The 22,874-nt window shown below is 48.4% G+C and overlaps 1 protein-coding gene across 2 annotated transcripts in view; it reads left to right on the top strand.

Annotated features, from left to right (window-relative positions):
• Window positions 1–547: 547 nt before the first annotated feature.
• The window catches only part of GAB2 (GRB2 associated binding protein 2), a 131,818-nt gene continuing 109,491 nt past the window's right edge, over window positions 548–22,874 (top strand). For both annotated transcript variants that reach the window (XM_087721013.1, XM_087721012.1), the window contains exon 1: window positions 548–879. In XM_087721013.1, the coding sequence (XP_087577139.1) occupies window positions 589–879 (291 nt within the window). In that variant the 5' untranslated portion in view covers window positions 548–588. The remainder of the gene's footprint in view (window positions 880–22,874) is intronic.

The raw sequence follows: 22,874 nt of genomic DNA, 5'->3' as shown, positions 1-22,874 counted from the left end.
GAGGCATATGGAGGGTGATGAAGGGGGTGATGGGGAGGAGTATGGGGAGGGGGATTATGGGTAAGGGTGAGGAGTATGGGGGTGATGGCGGGAGGGTGGGAAGTATGGGAGGAGGAGGAGTATGGAGGAGTATGGGGGTGATGAGGGAGGAGTATGAGGGAAGGGGGTGATGGGGAGGGGTGATGGGAGAGGGAGGAAGAGTATGGGGAGGGTGAGGAGTATAGGGGTGACGGGGAGGAGTATGAGGGGAGGGGGTGATGGGGAGGGGGGAGGCGTATGGAGGATGATGGAGAGAGGGTGGGGGGAGGGGGAGTGTAAGGGGTGATGGGGGGAGGGCTGAAGCCCCCTCCCCGGGGAAGAGCGCCCAGCCCAGCCGCCTCGGGCCCTTCCAGCTTCGCCTCCTCTGTGCAAGGCAGCGGGGCGGGAGGCGTGGTGTGGCCGGGCGGGGTGGCGCGTCTTGCTTCCCGGGGAAGTGGGAGTCGGCGGAGCGATCCGGCCGGAGGGGAGGACGAGCAGCAGGGGGCGGAGGGAGGCGGCCGAGGGAGGGAGGGAGGATCGCCGGCGGGGAGCAGCCCGGCGAGGAGCGCGATGGAGGCGGCGCCCGGGAAAGCCAGCGGCGATGGCGAGATCCTCCGAGCGCGGCTTAGCTTGCCCGGGAAGCGGAGAGCAGCGGCGGCGGCGGCGGCGGCTTCCCCCCTCCGGCCCCGGCTGGCCGCGCTCGGATGCGGCTCCGTCCGGCCGTCCCCGGAGCTTCCCGCCCCTCCGGCCGCCTCCAGCATGAGCAGCGCCGGCGGCGGCCCCGGCAGCGGCGGCTCCGGCGAAGTGGTTTGCTCCGGCTGGCTCCGCAAATCGCCTCCCGAGAAGAAGTTACGGAGATACGTAAGTCTCTGCCGGTGGGCGAGGGGGGCGGGAGGTCGGGTGGGGGGTCTGCCCTGGGGAGCCTCCCTCCCTTCCCCTCCCCTCCTCTGGCCGCCCGGAGGGGCTCAGGAGCCGGGAAGGCGGGCGGGGGTCTCCCCTCCCTCTGCAGCCCCCTCCCCTTTCCGCTTCTTCCCCGGCGAGGCTGAGCCGGATCCCCGCCGGGGAGGCTGAAGTCACGGCCGGCCGGCGGAGGGGAGGGGAGCCCGGCCGGAGCCTCGCCCGGGGAGACCCTGCCCCGGTCCCCGATGTCCCCCCTTCCTCCAGCTGGGCTCCGAAAGGGCGAGGAGAGCAGGTGCATCCCCCCGCGCCTCCTGCCCTTCCCGGAGAGGCTTCCCCGCCCGCCACCCGGGGTGACCGGGCAGGGAGAGGCGCCTTTCTCCGAGGACCTGACCAGGGGCTCCGCTGCCAGGATGCGCGGGATCCCAAGCGGCCCGCGGGGTTGTGTCAGCTGGGTTGGCCAGGCTCCCCCCCCCGCGCCAGCTGGGAAAGGGGCGGCGGGGGGCTCCCCTTCCCGGCCCAACCGGAGCGACTCCGGCGCTGCAGCCGGGTGGAGCCGCTGGGAGGAGGGGGGCGTCGGGCAGATGACCGCCGCCGCCGCCGCGTCCTGGGCGGAGCGGGCCTCTCCCCTTTCCCGGGGCGGGGGTGAGCCGGGCGGCGGCGGCTGCTACAGGTGGCGGCGGCGGCGTTGTTTGGGTTGGGGTGCTTGGCTTTGCCTTGAGGCAGCCCGCCCCCTAGCGGCGCCGGTGGGAAACGCGGACGCTCGGCCCCCAAGGCCGCCATTCGGGGGAATCGGGATCGGGTTCCCACGACCGCGTCCCGGATCGGGATCCCAGGATCGCGACCTGGATCGAGTTCCCAGGATCTCGACTTGGGTCGGGTTCCCACGATCGCGACCTGGATCGAGTTCCCAGGATCTCCACCCGGATCGAGTTCCCAGGATCTCGATTTGGCTCGGGTTCCCACGATCGCGACCCGGATCGGGTTCCCAGGGATCTCGGCTTGGGTCGGGTTCCCACGATCGCGACCCGGATCGGGTTCCCAGGATCTCGATTTGGGTCGGGTTCCCAGGATCGCGACCCGGATCGGGTTCCCAGGATCTGGACTTGGGTCGGGTTCCCACGATCGCGACCTGGATCGGGTTCCCAGGATCTCGACTTGGGTCGGGTCCCCACATCTGGACTTGGGTCGGGTTCCCACGTTGGCGACCTGGATGGGGTTCCCAGGATCTGGACTTGGGTCGGGTCCCCACATCTGGACTTGGGTCGGGTTCCCACGTTGGCGACCTGGATGGGGTTCCCAGGATCGCGACTTGGGTCGGGTTCCCACATCTGGACTTGGATAGGGTTCCCACGTTGGCGACCTGGATGGGGTTCCCAGGATCGCGACTTGGGTCGGGTTCCCACATCTGGACCTGGGTCGGGTTCCCACGTTGGCGACCTGGATGGGGTTCCCAGGATCGCGACTTGGGTCGGGTTCCCACATCTGGACTTGGATAGGGTTCCCACGTTGGCGACCTGGATGGGGTTCCCAGGATCTCGACCTAGATCGAGTTCCTGCGATCGCGATTTGGATGGGGTTCTCAGGATCGCGACTTGGATGGGGTTCCCACGACCGCGCGGGTCATGCGGGATAAAGGCGCGCCGTTTCCTTCGCGCTCCGGGCTGGGTGGAGCTGCGCTGGCTGCTGCTGCTGCTACCACCGTTGGATCGGCTTAGCGTGTAGGGCGCAAACGGGGCTTAACTGGCTAACCAGGTTGGGCTTGTTGTGCAGCTGCGGTGGGGCGAGGGCGGCCCTGGGGGCGGAACGCGCGTTGGAGTCGCCGCCTGATTTATGGCCCTTTCTCCGCTGTGCTTCCAAGCCGGTTCGCGGCTGAAGTTACTGTTTAACCGCGGAGTTTGCTTGTCTCGAATGGAAACGTCACCGGGCTTCGCTTCGGAGGTGGATGGGCTGCGTTTGCAGGTCCCCGAGAGACGGAAAGGGCGCTTAGACTTACACGCCGCTTCCCAGGGCTTTTCTAGCCCTCTCTGGGCGGTTTACAGTCAGCCTCTCGCCCCCAACAATCGGGGTCCTCATTTTACCCACCTCGGAAGGAGGGAAGGCTGAGTCAACCTGGAGCCTGGTGAGATTTGAACTCCTGGAGTGAGCAGTTAATTGCTGCATTCTAACCACTGTGCTATCTTCCTTCCTTCCTTTTATCCTTCCATCTTCCTTCCTTTTATCCATCTTCCTTCCTTCCTTTCATCCTTCCATCTTCCTTCCTTCCTTCCTCTCATTCGTCCACCTTCCTTCCTTCCATCCTTCCGTCCTTCCTTCCTTCCTTCACTCCCAATAGCACTTAGACTTCTATACCGCTTCATAGTGTTTACAGCCCACTCTGAGCGGTTTACAGAGTCAGCATTTTTGCCCCCAGCAATCTGGGTCCTCATTTGACCCACCTCAGAAGGCTGGAAGGCTGAGTGGTGGGACTAGAAGACCTCCAAGGTCCCTTTCAACTCGGTTATTCTGCTCTTCTGCATGGAAGGGTTTTTCCCCTCTGGATGGGGGGGGGGCTGTGATCTGGACCCCTTTTGCCTCCATCCTGCTCCCACCTCTGTTGCTGTAACTCATCAAACAGCATCCATAAAATTCCATATAAATTGGCTCAAACAAGGAGTGATTAAAAAAAAAAAACATCTCTCTTTGGAGTTGAGCCCAGAAACAAAACCTTGTGATTTTCTTGACAAGAGAGAAGTGATTTCTCATGACAGGGAATTGTTTTTCCAAGTTTCCAATCTAGTTTACGACTCTGGCATTTCCTGGTGGTCTCCGCTCCTTTCTATTGAGGGACGTATCTTCTCTTTCAGCATGGCATCAACTGGACCGTCCTCTCAATTCTACTTTCCACCCCCCACCCCCCGAGAATGCATTGGAATAGGTGTTTGTCCAGGAATACGGGTAGTCCTTGACTTACAATAATTCACTTAGTGACCATTTGAAGTTGCACTGGTGCTGGAAAAAAAGTGACTTATGACCATTTTCGCACTAAGGACCGTTATAGAAGCCCAATTTTCATGGGATCAAAATTCGGACACTTGGCAACTGATTCATATTTATGACGGTTGCAGTTCTTGGGAGGTAGCAGAGTTGGAAGGGACCTTGGAGGTCTTCTAGTCCAGCCCTCTGCTCAAGCAGAAGATCCTATATCATTTCAGACAAATAGATGTTCTGTCTTTTCTTGAAAGCCTCCAGTGATGCAGCATTCACAACTTCTGGAGGCAGGTAGTTTCACTGATTAATTGTTCTCGCAGTCAAGACATTTATCCTTAGTTCTAAGTTGCTTCTCTCCTTGATTAGTTTCCATCCATTTTTTGTCTTGTCTTCTGGTGCTTTGCAGAATAGGGTGACCCCCTTTTTCTTTGTGGCAGCCCCTCAAATATTGGAAGGCTGCTATAATGTCACCCTTACTCCTAGTGCCAACCTAGCAGTTCGAAAGCACGTAAAAAATGCAAGTAGAAAAATAGGAATCGCCTTTGGTGGGAAGGGAACAGCGTTCCGTGTGCTTTCGGCATTGAGTCTTGCCGGCCACATGACCACGGAAACCACAGCGCTGGCTCTTCGGCTTTGAAACGGAGGTGAGCACCACCCCCTAGAGTCAGGAACAACTAGCACATACGTGCGAGGGGAACCTTCACCTTTAGTCCTTCTTAGAACAATTAATCAGTGGAACAACTTGCCTCCAGAAGTTGTGAATGCTCCAACACTGGAAGTTTTTAAAAAGAGATTGGATAACCATTTGTCTGAAGTGGTGTAGGGTTTCCTGCCTAAGCAGAGGGTTGGACTAGAAGATCTCTTCCAACTCTGTTATTCTATTCTAGCAATAGCAGTTAGCAATAGCAGTTAGACTTATATACCGCTTCATAGGGCTTTCGGCCCTCTCTAAGCGGTTTACAGAGTCAGCATATTGCCCCCAACAACAATCTGGGTCCTCATTTCACCCACCTCGGAAGGATGGAAGGCTGAGTCAACCTTGAGCCGGTGAGATTAGAACCGCTGAACTGCAGAACTGCAGTCAGCTGAAGTAGCCCGCAGTGTTGCATTTAACCACTGTGCCACCTTGGCTCATATTCTATTCTATTCTATTCTATTCTATTCTATTTACATTATTCTATTCTAATTATATTATTCTATTCTAATTATATTATTCTATTCTAATCCTAATTCTATTTGATTAGATTCTTATTCTATTCTATACTATACTATTCTACTCTAATCTACTCTATTCTTTTCATTAGACTAGACATACCCAATTCCTGCAACCGTTCTTCCTCTGTTTTAGCCTTAATCCTCTTTGTTGCTCTTCCCTGCACTCTTTCTAGAATCTTAACATCTTTTTTTTTAATAATGTGACCAAAACTGGATGCAGGATTCCAAGTGTGGTCTTACTTAAGGGGCACTAATACTTCACGTCATCTTGATTCTATTGCCCTGTTGAAATCCACCCGTCTTAGGGCTGCCATGGTTGAGAAAACACCATCCTAATGCCCGAGATAATAAATTCAGAACCAACTTTATGTGACTATAATTTTCCCGTGCAGGTCTATTCACACAACCTCCTTACCGCATTCAGAGGGAACGCGCCTAGATTCTGCAGTGTAAATGAGGTATTATGAATCAGCAAACTCTGGATTATCGTCTGGCCAGATTCTCTCCTGCCAGGAGTGAAGTGATGGATGTGGCTTGGCCACAATTAGTCAGAATGCATCGACGCCGGGAACTGTGAGTTCCTAATATCCGGAGAATTCAGATTGGATTCTCAGGAGCCCTAAAATATCCCAGCGCCATTCAAATGATTTTTTTTTTAAAGTAAGAGCGAGGCGGACGGTTGAAATCTCATCCTTGCAACGAAATAAGGAGATGGGTGCGTTGAAAAGGAGAAGGAAAATATTTTAAATTCTCACGGTGAGAATTTCCTATGGAAGAGAATATTTCTAGCTCAGGGTTGAACTGTGCGGGTCCTTGGTGCTCTCTGAGTATGGCTGTTTTTTTATAGACGTTTTCTGACCCAACTAGGTAACATCATCAGGGCTAGAAGGGAATGAGGTTTATGGAGAGGAGGAGAAGGACTGTGGGTTCTTGTTTGGTAGTTTTCTTACAGACCTTTCATTACCCAACTAGGTAGCCGAGGTGGTGCAGTGGTTAGAGTGCTGTACTGCAGGCCACTTCAGCTGACTGCAGTTCTGCAGTTCAGCTGTTCAAATCTCACCGGCTCAGGGTTGACTCAGCCTTCCATCCTTCCGAGGTGGGTAAAATGAGAACCCAGATTGTTGTTGGGGGCGATATGCTGACTCTGTAAACCGCTTAGAGAGGGCTGAAAGCCCTATGAAGCGGTATATAAGTCTAACTGCTATTGCTATTGTTTTCTTGTAGACATTTCATAACCCAACTAGGTAACATCATCAGGGCTAGAAGGGAGAGAGGTTTGGGGAGGAGGAGGAGGTTGTGGCTTCCTTGGTGCTCTCAGAGCTTGGTTGCTTTCTTGTAGACATTTCATAACCCAACTAGGTAACACCATCAGGGCTATGAGGGAGTGGGGTTTATAGAGTGGAGGAGGAGAACAATTCACTGAAAAGCCGCGGCATGAAAGTTTGCAAAATGAGGCCAAACTCACTGTCTAGTTTAGCCGCAAGAAATTTTGGACTCTGGAGTGTGGCGGTAATTCACGGATACCTGCATTTTTGATCCTTGCCCCCCAGATATCTTGACCCACATCCCTAGCCAAGACCTGATTTATGGACACCCCAAACTTCTACGTTTAAGAATTCCTCCAGGCCATTTCTACGCCTCCAAAGTGATCTGGCCAATGTAAACAAAGCCGGAAGGATGCCATCTGCTCCTCTTAATTTTGTTTAAAATTAAGATAATCCTTTAAATGTTTTTTTTTTTAAAGCCAATCGGGGAAGGAGTCTGGAAAGGATCAAGTCTGCAGCCAAATTCAGGGCACAAAGGATATTCTGAAATATTATGAAACGGGGTCGTCGTAATCCGCAGCAGGGAGTTGAAAAGAATCGCTCTGCGATCGTCGTAGTGTGGAAACCTGCGTCATCTTCCTTGTAGCTCTTTGTCACACTCCTCCACCGACAGGCTTAAACTCTCCCCCAGTCTCTTTACATTTCGTTAAGCGCGTCACACACCCGCCAGGAGCATCGGTATGAGGGAGTCCCAATTTGATTTGACGGTTTAGCGCAGCGACGGCAAACCGCACGGAAACCTCGCCTGCGCATCTGCACGCTTGCCGGGGGTCGCGCTCGGAAAAAACTAAATTCCGGGTTCTAGCATGCATGCGCGCCCGACGATCGGCAACGTAGCTTCGTGGGCCACTTTGCGCATGTGTGCCATAGGTTCGCCGTCACAGGGTTGAGCGTTTTTTTAAAAAGGACTTGAAATCAGTTTCGCGGGGCTGCTGGTAGTCCTCGCCTAACACCCGTTCAGAGTGGCGACCCCACCGAAAAAAAGTGACATAGGACCGGTTTTCACACTCGCAGCACACCCACACTCGCGTGATCAAAATTCCGACGCGCGGCGACTGGCATGTACAGGCAGCCCTCGGCGTACGACCCCAATGGAACCCAAAATTTTCTGTCGTTAAGTGAGAGGCGTGAATTTCGAGTCCCTTTTGCCTCGTTCGACAGCCCTTCTTACCACAGCTGTTAAGCACGTCGCGGCCATGGATGAGTTAGTTACCTGGTTGTTAAGTGAATCCAGTTGCCCCATTGACTTTGCTTGTCGGGAGGTCGCAAAAGGGGATGGTATGACATCCCGGGCACCGGAAGTGGTTTTTCAGCCGGTTCGTACCAGTTCCCCCCCAAACCTGTAGCGCAGTGGTTTTCAACCTGTGGATCGCGACCCCTTTGGGGGTGTCGAACGGCTCTTTCAGAGGAGTCGCCTAAGACCATCGGAAAGCACATATTTTTGAAAAAATACGGAAAACACAAAATAATTTTATGGTTCGGGGTCACCACAACACGAGGAACTGTATTAAAGGGTTGCGGCATTAGGAAGGTTGAGACCCAGTGCTGTAGCGGGAATCGCGGGTGGGATTGGCTGTCTGCCCCAGCTCTATGCCGTCCTATGAGAGAGCCGAGGTGGCGCAGTGGTTAGGGTGCAGTACTGCAGGCCACTTCAGCTGACTGTTATCTGCAGTTCAGCGGTTCTAATCTCACCGGCTCAAGGTTGACTCAGCCTTCCATCCTTCCGAGGTGGGTGAAATGATTGTGGGGGCAATATGCTGACTCTGTAAACCGCTTAGAGAGGGCTGAAAGCCCTATGAAGCGGTATATAAATCTAACTGCTATTGCTATTTAGGCCGGGGGCCTGCACGGAAGGCAAAGCGCATGCGAAGAAGGCTGGGCACGTGCTCAGAAGGAGCACGTGTGGCCGCAAAGCGGTCCACACATGCGAAATGGAAGCGTGCACGTGGGACAAACCGGGGGGTAACAAAATGTGAAACTCGCAGCCGCCCCGGGATGCTGTACCCGTCGTAAATATGAATCAGCTGCCAAGCATCTGAATTGTGATCACAGGGAGGCCGCAAAGTTTATAACTGTGAAAAATAGTCCTAAGCCGCATTTGTTTCAATGCTTTCGAAGTCGCCGCACGTCTCCAAGCTGTCAAGGTTGAGAACCATGGGCTATTGAATCCTCCAGTGAGCAGTTAACCAGATGACCAATCGGAGCGGATGTGCAGTTTTAAAGGAACGGTGTGAGCTTTTTCTGGCGGCGTTTTGAGTTGGGTGGATTTTAGGGCCGTGTCTGCAGGCAGGCAGTCGTGCAAAATTTGCAGGAGGTTGCAAATGTTTGCAATGAGTTCTCATCCTTCAGATATGTGGATTTCCACACCCGGGATTCCCAGCGGTGGGATTTGAAGTCTTCGAAACATCGGAGGGATCGTGTGGGGAAGGGGGGGGAGCGTTTCTAATATTATCTCAAGAATGCAAGAAATCCCCTTTTTAAGTCTTCCTTTCAGAGAATCTTTCTCAAGCTTGACAAGTCAATTAGTTGCTGAGACTGTGGCTTAGAGCTAGAATAGAATAGAATAGAATAAGGAATAGAATAGAATAGAATAAGGAATAGAATAGAATAAGGAATAGAGAATAGAATAGGATGTGGAATAAGAATAGAATATGGAATAAGAATAGAATAAAGGAATGAATAGAATAGAATAGAATAGAATAGAATAATGGAATGAATAGAATAGAATATGGGATAAGAATAGAATATGGGATAAGAATAGAATATGGAATAAGAATAAAATAAAGGAATGAATAGAATAATTAATAGAATAGAGAATAGAATAGAAAATGGAATAAGAATAGAATAAAGGAATGAATAGAATAGAATAGAATAGAATAATGGAATGAATAGAATAGAATATGGGATAAGAATAGAATATGGGATAAGAATAGAATATGGAATAAGAATAAAATAAAGGAATGAATAGAATAATTAATAGAATAGAGAATAGAATAGAAAATGGAATAAGAATAGAATAAAGGAATGAATAGAATAGACTAATGGAATGAATAGAATAGAATAGAATAGACTAATGGAATGAATAGAATAGAATAGAAAATGGAATAAGAATAGAACATGGAATAAGAATAGAATAAAGGAATGAATAGAATAATTAATAGAATAGCGAATAGAATAGAAAATGGAATAAGAATAGAACAGAGAATAGAATAGAATATGGAATAAGAATATAATAAAGGAATGAATAGAATAGAATAATGGAATGAATAGAATATGGAATAAGAATAGAATAAAGGAATGAATAGAATAGAATAATGGAATGAATAGAATAGAATAATGGAATGAATAGAATAGAATAATGGAATTAGTATAGAAAAGAATAGAATAGAATAGAATAATGGAATTGGAATAGAATGGAGTGGAGCAGAACGGAACAGAGCAGAAGAAAACAGAATAGAATAATGGAATGAATAGAATAGAATAGAATAGAATAATGGAATTAGAATAGAATGGAACAGAACAGGAAGCTGCAAGCATCATAAATAGGAGTCAGTGGCCAAGCATCTGAATTTTGATCACGTGACTATGGAGATGCTGCCATGGTCATAAGTAGGAAAAAATGGTCCTAGGTCACTTTTCCCAGTGCTGTTGTAACTTTGAGCAGTCACTAAATGAACTGTTGTAAGTCCTGGACTCCCTGTAAGAGTTTGGTTTTTGTTTGGAGGCTTGTTTAAAACGTTAAGACTTCAAGTAAGATTCAGGTTGTCTGGCTTAGCGGACAGACAACTCAAAATGTTTTAAAATATATATTTTCACACACACAACACACACACAACACACACACAACACATAACACACACATGCCACAACACACAACACACACACAACACACCATACACACACACAACACACACAACACACACAACACACCACACACCATACACACATAACACACAAAACATACAAAACACACAACACACACACAACACACCACACACAACACACACACAACACACCATACACACACACAACACACACAAAACACAAAACACACACAAAACACACAAAACACACACACAACACAACACACACACCAAAAACACACACACACCACACACAACACACAACAAAATACACACACAATATACACAAAACACACACAACATACACACATACAACACGCACACACAACGCACACAACACACAAAACACACAACACACAAAACACAAAACACACACAACAACACACACAAAGAAGAAAGGAAATATTTCACAGTGCCTTCCGTCCCTTGCTCCCTTTCCCTGGGTGTGTTGAAACAGCTCGTCCGACTGTTGTGTAAATATTTTGCCAAAGATGGATTTGTAGGAGGGGGGGGGCGGGCCTTTCCCTTGGCACCCACCCAAAGTTATAGGGTCAGATGTTTGCCTGAGTGGGCTTTTTGGAACAAGCAGCCCCCAGGGCTGAATCTGTTTTTCTACTTTGCAGTCCAAAAGAGACACTCGGTCCGACCACAATATTTAAATTTCCCTGATTATATTCTCCCCTCCCCCCCCCCCCCCGCCCTGCCTGCTTAACTTAGCAGCTTAACGTAGTAGTAGCCCGTTTGCGGAGACCATTAGTAAATATTTTGCCTAAAGAGAGGAAGGAGTAACCATTGTCCTCACTTGTGCAGGTCACTCACAACTCCTGGAGTGGGATTGTGTATTTGCAATTTATCGATGGACCGGATTTCCATCCTGTCATTATTTCTTCATAAGTAACTCAAGGTGGTAAATATAATAGGTCGTCTCAGACTTACGACAGCTCATTTAGTGACCATTCGCAATGGAGGGGAAAGTGACTGAGGACCGTTTCTCACACCATTGCAGCATCCTCATGATAATCGTGATCAAAATTCAGATGCTTGGCAGCCAGCTCATACTTACGACGGTTGCAGCCCCTAGGGGTCGTGTGGTCACTTTTTGTGAACTTTTGACGAGCAAAGTCGATGGGGAATCAAGCGGGTTACTAACTTAACAACTTCACCATGGCCAGAAATGTCATAAAATGGGGTAAAACTCAAAATGTTTCACTTAACAACAGAAATGTAGGGCTCAATTGTGGTCATAAGTTGAGGACTACATGTATACAGTTAGTCTTTGACTTGCAACTAATTGTTTATTGACCATTCAAACTTATGATGGACTTTGAATGAATTGTAAAAATAATAAATACAGGATATACTATAAAATATATAAGATATGTATATGTGTGTATGTATTGTGTTACAACCCCTGGTATGCCCAAATATGGGAGGGAGCATACTGCTTCCCTTTTCTGTCTATCAGATCACCCTAGGAGCCATCCAGGCAGAAAGCCATTTTTTTTATGTTGCCTTGTTACATTTGTCTTGTATTTGTGCTGATAAATAAATAAAGGGAGACTAGTATAGATCTATTTCAGGCTATTTAGCTCTCATCAGCTAGCCATACCTTTACTGGGATTAGAACCTGTGCTGTATTGCATCTTAGGCAGATGTGTTAACCATTAAGCCACAAGGTTCTTCTCCTTATCAGCTGAGCCAGGGAAATAGGTATGTATTTAAAGTTACAACCCCTGGTATGCCCAAATGTGGGAGGAAGCTAACTGCTTCCATTATCTGTCTATCGGCTCGTCACAAGAGACCATCACGACAGAAACCCAATATTTTTACTGTTGCCTTTGTTACATTTGTGTTGTATTTGTGCTGATAAATAAATAAAGGGAGACTAGTATAGATCTATTTCAAGTTATTTAGCTCTCATCAGCTAGCCATACCCTTACTGGGAATCAAACCTGGGCTTCGCAACATACTGGAACGCCTGGAGCAATTTCAACCAAACTTGGTACACAGTTGACTTACCCTCTGGAAACAAATACTGTGGGGGGTAAGACACCCCTAACACCCCTCGGGATGTGTGTTCTGTTAAGATGAAGCCTGTTGTGCCTTAAAGTGGCTTCTACTGTACTGCCGTAAAATGGTTTCAACTGTGCGGCGCAGTGGAGTTGCCATGGTAACGGCTTCACAGTACTCCACAAGGGGGCTCCTTCTGGGAAGGGGGAAAATCGAACATTAGAAATTACATCTGGTCCGGACATTTCCCCCCTATAAATAAATACCCGGGCAACGCCGCGTTATCAGCTAGTAAAAAATAAAAATGGGATTTATCACCCAGATTCAAAGTTCCGATGTCTCTCCTGCCTCCCGTGGTCACATGACCATATTTTGGTTGCTTGGCAACCGATCCAGATTGACCACCATTTTACCTATGGCCACATGAGTAAATTTACGGTGTTTGTAACTGTGAACATCCACTGAATAAAACGGCTGTAAGTTGGTAAGGTACTCCTCCACTTACAACAGTTCATTTCATGGCCGTTCAGAGTTACGACGACAGTGAAAAAAGCAACTTATGACCGTGTTTCACCGTTATGAGACTGCTGCCGTAACAAACATAATCATTTGATCAACATTCGGATGCTTGGCTCGTATTTGTGACGTTTGCAGTGTCCTGGGGCCATGTGGTCAAAATTGAGATGCTTGGCCACTGACTCGTATTTCTGACAGTCGCAGGGTCCCGGGGGGGGGGGGGTGTCACACGATCCCCTTTTGCGACCTTCTGACAATCAAAAATCAAAGGGGAAGCCGGAGTCCTTTGACAACCCTGTTCCTAATGTCACCACGGCAGTGATTCACCTAACAAATGCGGCGAGAAACGTCGCAGAACGGAGGAAAGTTTTGTGTATTTGTTCGAGGGATCACGCAAGAGCCATGGATTCAGAAATAGGCGTTTATTAAAGATGTTAGCGATTCAAAGAACAGAACGAACGCCAAAGGTATTTATAGGAAATGTAACAATACAAAAACCAATCAGGGGCCGGGTACTGCACAGCAACTGCTGGTGCAGTACCTCGGCCAATCAGGACAGATTAGGTATGTCATGGAGGCTAGCAACAGCCTCCAATGACTCCTGACCAAACAGGGCCCAGCAAAGTGGTTGCTGGCCCTTTCTCATGTATCCAAATACACAACACCCCTTCCCCCCAGATCTGTTGATGGGGGGGGGGGTGGACCCACAAATCATAACTAGCAACTTTGAAATTTCAAGAACATTGTAAAATTTCCATTACATTTTCCCCAGGTTAAGTGCCCATTTTTTATTAATTCATTCAAGCAGTTTCCCCATTTTTATTAATTAATATCACACATCAGTTCCTTGAATGTACAACTACATGTGTGTGTGTGTGGTTCACTTAATACATGTGTGTGTGTGATTCACTTAAGAAGCAATTCTGCTCTGACATTAGAAGAAACCGCAATTATTCACATTTCTATTCACATTTCTATTTCTCCTTCCCTCCATTTAATTTAGTAACTTCTTATTTATTCTTCCTCCAGCTAAGTACACTTCTTTTTTCAGCTCAATTTTTTCAAGTTTCTCAAATTCACATTTCTCCCTTACCCTCCAGTTGCTTTTCTCACATCTTATTTTATTCTTCCTCCAGCTAATTTATTTGCATTACGTTTCTCCTTCCCTCCAGTTAAGTACACTTAAGTCTTTATTAGCTCAATTTACATTTCCCTTTTCTCAATTCAGATTTCATTCCTCCCCTTTCCCTCCAGCTAAGTACACCCTTTGTTAGCTCCATTTTAAGTTCCTCATTTCTTCGTTTCCCCCAAGTTGCTTTACACACATTTTATTTATTTAAATTTCCCCCAATTTTACTGCGCATGCCCAACAGAGTTTTTTAACAGTCCTGGCTTGCAAAACGGCCCTGGCGGCGGCTCCCGGCTTGCTGAGGGCTTTCACGGAGGTGTGGATTGGCCAGGCAGCATGGAGATCGGTGAGGCAGGCAGGAGGGATTTCAGGCCCCTGAAGGCAGCTAAGACAGCTGAGGCAAGACAGCGCGGAGGTCTAGGAGGAGCGCTGAGAGAGGCTCCATGGCTTCCCGCTGGGAAGCAGGCTCGCGGGGAGGCAGGGAGGGGCGGCTTTCCCTCAACTCAGAGAACGGAGCTAGCAGGGAATGACAGCTTCCCTCCCAGCATCGGGAGGCTTTGGCCGGAGGAGTGGCACAGCGGCAAGGCTCGGGGAGGCCGTGGAGGCAGGCGCGGAGGCATTTGGGGCCCTTCTGGGAGGGCGGAGAGGCCGTGGGAGGCCGTAGTGCATCGGGAGGCCGACGAGGCTGGCGCGGAGGCCGCGGAGACATCGGGGCCCTTCTGGGAGGGCGGAGAGGCCGTAGGAGGCCGTAGTGCATCGGGAGGCCGACGAGGCTGGCGCGGAGGCCGCGGAGACATCGGGGCCCTTCTGGGAGGGCGGAGAGGCCGTAGGAGGCCGTAGAGGCGACGGGAGGCCGTAGAGGCGACGGACGGCCGACGAGGCTGGCGAGGAGGCCGCGGAGACATCGGGCCCTTCTGGGACGAGCGGTGAGGCAGTGAGCGCCGGGTGAGCTCGTAGGAAGGCAGGCATCGCGGGGAGGCCGGCTGTAGGGGGAGGCAGAAGGCAGGCAGGCGTGGCCCGGCATTGACTCACCAGGCAGGCTTCTTTGGAAGGAATTGAGAGTCCAGGAGGCCTTGGGACGACTGGCAGGCATCTTGAATTTGGAGCCGGTCGAGGCGACTTCAGCTCGGCGCAGTTTGTAAGAGGCAGATAGGAAATCTGGAGAGAACGGAAGGCAGCAGCGGTTTCGGACAGGCTGGTCAGAGGTTGGCCTTCGCCGTCTCCAACTCGTCCTTGGGGTAGGCATGGCTCGTCCTCCAAGTTGGCGCACTGGCTCGTCCTTGAGTTGGCGTGGCTCGTCCCCCAAGTTGGCGTGGATGGAAGGCAAGGCAGCAGCGGTGTTCAGACCAGCAGGTTTTACCAGCCGAGTTAGCCTTCGCAGGATTGCTCGTCCTTGGGGTAGGCATGGCTCGTCCTCCAAGTTGGCGCACTGGCTCGTCCTTGAGTTGGCGTGGCTCGTCCCCCAAGTAGGCATGGAAGGTTTTCCGGTGGCTTCTGCTGTCGCTGAGTGCCGGCTGGCCTTCTGTTCTCTGTTGTACTTCCCTTGCTTTTCGCGCTGTTTTCCAGGCTCTGCGGAATCGCCAGATCCCATCCTCGTCGCCAGTTTTTGTGTATTTGTTCGAGGGATCACGCAAGAGCCATGGATTCAGAAATAGGCGTTTATTAAAGATGTTAGCGATTCAAAGAACAGAACGAACGCCAAAGGTATTTATAGGAAATGTAACAATACAAAAACCAATCAGGGGCCGGGTACTGCACAGCAACTGCTGGTGCAGTACCTCGGCCAATCAGGACAGATTAGGTATGTCATGGAGGCTAGCAACAGCCTCCAATGACTCCTGACCAAACAGGGCCCAGCAAAGTGGTTGCTGGCCCTTTCTCATGTATCCAAATACACAACAGAAAGCTCACTTAACACATGTCTCGCTAAAGCCACAAGAAATTGGGGGCTCCATTTTTGCGGTCGTAAGTCGAGGATTGCCTGCATTCTCAGGTCTAAGATGGTAGCTTTCGCACCCTTAATGAAACAGCAAAATCTGATTGCAATTATTTCTCAACCTGGACGGTTTCAAGAGGTGTGGTCTTCCAACTCCCAGAATTCCCCAGCTGGCTGGGGAATTCTGGGAGTTGAAGTCCATATATATCTTCTAGCAGCTGCCAAGTTTCAGAAACACTCTCCTATTACGTCCTATTTTGGCAGCTACCTGCAGTGAATTTCATGGAATCCGTTCATTCCATCCAATCAGGGGTGGGATTCAGTCAGTTTGGAGCGGTTCGGGCGAATTGGTAGCTCCAACGATCAGCTGGGGGTGAACCGGTTCGCTCCGACGATCAGGTGGGCCCGCCCGCCTGCCGCTGCACTTTACTTACCTATATCCTCTCAGCTGATTCACGTGGCACGGCGGTTTTGCTGCGCCTCAGCTGTGTTACTTCCCCAGAAGTAACATGGAAGGTACGTTCTGTTAAAACTCTGCACACACGGAGAGCACGCGATCCCCGAACCGGTTGTTAAACTGGCAGGGTCCCATCACTGGCCCCTCGTGCATTTTTGGGTCCACGCTGTTTTTTAAAAAGCCGCTTGTCGATAGCTCGCAGTACAAAGTCAAAGCATCTTTCCAGCTTGCAAGTTTTTAACAACAACATGGTGTGGCTGACAAGGGGCGTGCATCCATCCCAGATGTTGTTGTACCAGATGCAAAGTTTAGGCTCTCCGCTGCAAGCCATAGCTCTCTGGAGTGGGAGGATTTAGCTCTGGAGAGGCGGGATGGGGGGGGGGGGACAGAGGATGCAATGCAGCTGTTAACCCCGGCATCACATCCTGTGAAACAATACGCTCCTTGGGTTGTTTTTTTTTTAAAATATCAATCCGATCCATCGGAAATTCAAATTTGATACTCGATGTGCTAGACAGAAGAATGAAGGAGGAACTGGAGAGAAGCTTTAAAAAAAGCCCTGTAGAATAATGAAACAGAGGATACAAAACAAACCATTTTTTTCCCCTTTCCCTGCTGACTTCCTGCCGTTGGGGTGCATAATACGAACTCGCTGCCAAAAAGCAGCTGAGAAACATGTTTTGGAAAGAAAAGAAAAAAAATAGGAATGTAGGAAAATGTCAGCTGCTCCCCGACAGATTCTAACAGTATCTGTAAGATAATTTTGGGAGTTTTTACTCCTTGCGAAACTGGCATTTAAAAGTTGCAATTCCTGCAGGAACTTTTGCGATTTTTTAAAAATCCACGTGATTTATGCTACTGACTGCTGGGTGTGTGTGAAAAAAGCAGACCTTATGAATTAAGAGTTACGATACGATGGATATTTTTGATGTCCACAAATACCAGCGGTCCCTACCCCTGGTGTACTGTTAATTACGCAATTAAAATTCAACGAAACGGAGCAAATCGTATCTGTGGGAAACAGGGAAGCTTTTAATCAGGAACGGAATAAAATCCAAATTGCTCTCCTGTTGCCGTTACTGTCACTTTACAACGTGGAAACATATTGCCTGTCCTTTAGCCAAAAGAGGGGATGCGGTGGCTCAGGGGCTGAGACGCTGAGCTTGTCGATCAGAAAGGTTGGCAGTTCAGCGGTTTGAATCCCTAGCACCGCGTAACGGAGTGAGCTCCCGTGACTTGTCCCAGCTTCCGCCAACCTAGCAGTTCGAAAGCACGTTAAAAATGCAAGTAAAAAATAGGAACCACCTTTGGTGGGAAGAGAACAGCGTTCCGTGCGCCTTCAGCGTTGAGTCATGCCGGCCACATGACCACGGAGACGTTTTCGTACAGCGCTGGCTCTTCGGCTTTGAAATGAGAAAGAACACCACCCCCTAGAGTCGGGAACGACCAGCGCAGATGTGCGAGGGAAACGTTTACCTTTAGCCAAAAGAGTTTAAAAATGTAACATCCGTGGATGGCTCTCAACTTAACAATCTTTCATTTAGTGACGATTCAAAGTTACAAAGCGACCCATGGCTGTTTTTCACACTTACGACCGTTGTGGCATTCCCCATGATCAAAATTCGGACCCTTGGCAACTGACTCGTATTTATGACGGTTGCAATATCCTTTGGGTTATGCAACCAATTTTGGGTGGCCTTCCAGCAAGCAAAGTCAAACAGGGAAGCCAGATTCGTTGAACAACCGTGTGGCTAATTTAACGGCAGTGATTCACTTAACAACGGTGGCAAGAAAAGTCATAAAATGGGGGCAGAATTCATTTCACAAATCTTTTGTTGAGCCGCAGAAATGTTGGGTCCCGTTGCGGTTGTCAGACAAGGGCTTACCACACTAATTAAGTGGCTGCATTTATTAAGCAATTAACACAGTCGTTAAGTGAATTGCGGAAGCAAAACAGGTCGCAAAACAATCGACTCCCTGATCTTGTCCTTAAATTTATCTGCAAAGATAAAATTTATCTTTGCAGATAAATCGTTCTTGGTTGGCGCTGACCGGGAGCCGCCTAAATGCCTTCCCAGCTAAAACTGAAGATGCTGGGTGATTATCGCGGGGACCTGAACATCACTCCCAATTGAGCATTGGGCCAAGCGTTTCCTAATGAGCTTGGCGCATGAAAGAACGAGGGTCTTTCGCGGAGCTAAGTGGCAATTCTGGCTGCGCTTGGGAATTCATCGTGTTTTTGACCTTGGCTCGGTTTTTAGGAAGCTGGTTTGACTACGGAAGGTGGATGGGGTTTGTTCTGCCCTAGGCCTCCCCAAATCACGAAGCCGACTCCTTGTCCCGACAAAACCCCTTTTTATGAAGCTCATGCGAATGCCTCTCCTTTACCTCCAGCGAAGTCCCGGCAAACAGTCTTTCAAGGGTGAATTGACAACCACAGACCACATCTGTGGGGTCCTTGGTGCTCTCTGAGCTTGGTGGTTTTCTGGCAGGCGTTTCATGACCAACTAGGGAACATCATCAGTGCTAGAAGAGTGGGGTTGGTCAAGAAGGAGAAAAGGAGGAGGAGGAAGAATAAGAAGAGGAGGAGGAGGAGGAAGAGGAGGAGGAATGTGGGAGTCCTTGGTGCTCTCTTAGCTTGGTTGTTTTCTTGCAGACGTTTCATGACCCAACTAGGTAACATCATCAGTGCTAGAAGAGGGTTGGGTCTGTGGAATGGAAAAAGGAGGATGAGGAAGAGGGTGGGAGGAAGAGGAGAAGGATGATGACTGTGGGGACTTTCCTTAGTGCTCTCTGAGTTTGGTTGTTTTCTTGCAGACGTTTCATTACCCAACTAGGGAACATCATCAGTGCTAGAAGAGAGTGGGATTGGTAGAGAAGGAGAAAGGGAAGAGGAGGAAGAGGAAGAGGAGGAAGACTCTGGGATCCTTAGTGCTTTGTTAGCTTGGTTGTTTTCTTGTAGACGTTTCATGACCCAACTAGGGAACATCATCAGTTGTAGAAGAGAGTGGGGTTGGTAGAGAAGAAGAAAGGAAGGAGGAGGAGGAAGAAGAAGACAAGGAGGATTATGGGCTTCTTGGTGCTCTCTGAAGTTACTTTTTTTCTTGCGTCGTCTAGAAGGGAGTGAGGTTTATGGACAAGGAGAAAGGGGGAGGACGAGGATGAGGATTATGGGGTCCTTAGTCCAACTCACTTAGCAACTGCATTCTGGCCCCAATTGCGGCCATGAGTCGAGGACTATCCGTAGATAATTCCCCCCCTCTCCCACCATCAGCGTTTTGCAAAGCGTCACGATCAGCAGACAATTATCCTTGTCTTCTCCCCCTGCGTTTCACGTCTCCTCCTTTCTCCTTTTCACTCCACCGATCACGCGTGAAAGTGGCTTTCTCGTCGGGAGGAACAAGTCATAATTTGTGGGAACGGGGAAGCGGATGATAGCTTGTCAGCCTGATGCAGATTACCTAGAAGGGGCGTGGGTAGTCATGTGGAATTATTGTCCACTTTGCAACGGAAGCATCCAAAGTGTCGGAATCCTGCAGCGAGAAAGAAACTTGATTTGTGAAGCAAAAAATGGGACGTTCCTGAAGACACTAGCTGGTCCTGAATGCTTTGTTCAGAATAACAGAGTAGGAAGGGACCTTGGAGGCCTTCTAGTCCAACCCCCTGCTCAAGCAGGAAACCTTGCACCACTTCAGACAATTGTTTATCCAGTCTCTTCTTTAAAACCTCCAGTGTTAGAGCACGGACAGCTTCTGGAGGCAAGTAGTTCCACGGATTAATTGTTCTCACTGTCGGGAAATTTCTCCACCGTTCTAGGTAGCTTCTCTCCCTGATTAGTTTCCACCCATTGCTTCTTGTTCTACACTCAGGTGCCTTGGAGAATAACAGAACAGAATAAAAGAATAACAGAGTAGGAAGGGACCTTGGAGGTCTTCCAATCCAACCCCCTGCCTAGGCAGAAAACCCTATACTGTTTCAGACAGATGGTTATCCAACATCTTCTTAAAGACTTACAGTGTTGGGGCATTCACAACTTCTGGAGGCAAATTGTTCCACTGATTAATTGTTCTAACTGTCAGGAAATTCCTCCTCAGCTCTAAGTTGCTTCTCTCCTTGATTAGTTTCCATCTGTTGCTTCTTGTTCTATCCTCAGGTGCCTTGGAGAATAGTTTGACTCCCTCTTCTTTGTGGTAACCCCTGAGATATTGGAAGACTGCTGTCATATCTCCCCTAGTCCTTACAATACAATACAATACAATACAATACAATACAATACAATACAATACAATACAATACAATAGCAGAGTTGGAAGGGACCTTGGAGGTCTTCTAGTCCAACCCCCTGCCTAGGCAGGAAACCCTATACCGTTTCAGGCAAATAGTTATCCAACATCTTCTTAAAAGACTTCCATTGTTGGGGCATTCACAACTTCTGGAGGCAAGTCGTCCCACTGATTAATTGTTCTGACTGTCAGGAAATTTCTCCTCAGTTCTAAGTTGCTTCTCTCCTTGATTAGTTTCCACCCATTGCCTCCTGGTGCTTTGGAGAATACGTCCGTCCCCTCTTCTTTGTGGCAACCCCTGAAATATTAGGACCCTGCTATCATATCAGCCCTAATCCTTTTTCATTCAACTGGATATACCCAATTCCTGCTGTTGGAAGAAATGCCCATCTGGGTTCAGTTCCAAGTAGGAAGAAAGACACTGGAAATATGGAGACTGCTTCGAAAGATGGTTTAATGGTGGACAGGATGACATGGATTGAGATCCTGGGCAAAAAAGGGGGCAGAGATGCTCAGAGTCCCTGCTTTATGCCCTCTCTGAGCTTTTCCGAGGTGGCGCAGTGGTTAAATGCAGCACTGCAGGCCACTTCAGCTGACTGCAGTTCTGAAGTTTGGCTGTTCAAATCTCACCGGCTCAAGGTTGACTCAGCCTTCCATCCTTCCGAGGTGGGTAAAATGAGGACCCGGATTGTTGTTGGGGGCAATATGCTGACTCTGTAAACCGCTTAGAGAGGGCTGAAAGCCCTATGAAGCGGTATATAAGTCGAACTGCTATGGCTATTGCTATTTTGAATTTGAGCTTGTATTCTGATTGGTTGTCAGACTCCCATGGGGCCATTCAGGGGCAACTCTGTCGGCTGTCCTGAGTCCCAAGCTTGGTTGACCCGTGATGGGTGGATGATGTCATGAAAGGGCTTTGGGATTCCTGTTATGGCTCTGCCTGAAGGAGGCAGATCTTTGTTATGTAGAATAGACTGGCTGGGGCCTTTAATGGCCCATTGACAAAGGTGGGAAACTCACACACACCTTCCTTCCCCCCCTCAACCCCAAGACCCCTCCCACCCACCCCCACAACCTCCCAGAGCAAATACAGGGTATAAACATTTAACAACCATATACTAAAATAAACTAACTAACTTTAGCATCATCCCTCGCTTGTACTTTTAACTCCCCTTTTGTAAAGCTAACTTTAGATAAGTTGTAGCATTCCTTGTTCAATCATTCATAAGCTAACTGAAATTTCTTAGTCCCATATTTATTTTGAATGTAATCAATCCATCTTCTCCACTCCAGCTTGTATTTCTCATCGGAGTGGTCCTTGAGATATGCTGATATTTTAGCCATCTCTGCTAAGTTTGTTACTTTTAGCGTCCATTCTTGAATAGTAGGCAAATCTTCCTTCTTCCAGTACTGCGCCACCAACAGTCTTGCTGCCGTTATTAAATTCAGAATCAAAGTTGTCTCTATAACTGTACGGTCTGTAATTATACCTAGCAAGAACAACTGGGGAGTAAACTTTATCCTCTTTTTAAAAATATTTTGCATAATCCACCATATTTTTATCCAGAATGCTTTGACCTTTTTACAAGTCCCCCATATATGATAATACGTAGCATCAGCACAATCACATCTCCAGCATTTAGGTTGCAAGTTCGGAGACATACAAGCTAATTTTTTAGGATCTAAATGCCATCTATAAAACATCTTGCAGAAATTCTCAAATTTTTGGCCACTGGTTCTGTGGGTGTGGCTTGGAGGGGGAGGTGTCATGGGACTGGGTGGGCGTGGCCAACTTTTTCAACTTTTTAAAGCATTTTTCCCCAAATATAAAAAATTTAAGTGTTATGGATTAATTCTTTGGCATAGCTAAGGATGAAGGATGTTTAAATAACCTATAGGTAATTAAAACTGGAGGTATAATGATGTTAATATGGTAAACATTTGAGTTAAGATATTTGAATTAATATGAGTTAATGGAAGAGAAGCACCAAAGCATGTTGTAACCAGTTCATATACTTCTTCTTTTTTATGATAGATACCTGTGTTTCGTTGTTTTTTTTCCTGCCTTGTCCTTTGTCGTTTTTGTCCTTTTTTGCTTTATTTTTTTTCTTTTATGCCTTTTCTTTTTGATTTTTTCTTTTCCCACTGGTGTGGGCAGGTATTGTTTAAGATTATTACTTTTATTAATATCCTTAAATAATAATTACAGTCAAATGAAAATGGATATATGATAATGCTTGAGTTAATATGAGTTA

The sequence above is a fragment of the Thamnophis sirtalis genome, unplaced genomic scaffold, assembly GCF_051295495.1.
Source record: "Thamnophis sirtalis isolate CommonGarterSnake01/CBP01778 unplaced genomic scaffold, rThaSir2_p1.2 scaffold_8, whole genome shotgun sequence".
Classification (NCBI taxonomy): Eukaryota; Metazoa; Chordata; class Lepidosauria; order Squamata; family Natricidae; genus Thamnophis; species Thamnophis sirtalis.
Note: the sequence above shows the minus strand (reverse complement) of the source record. Positions and strands in the feature narration are given on the sequence as shown.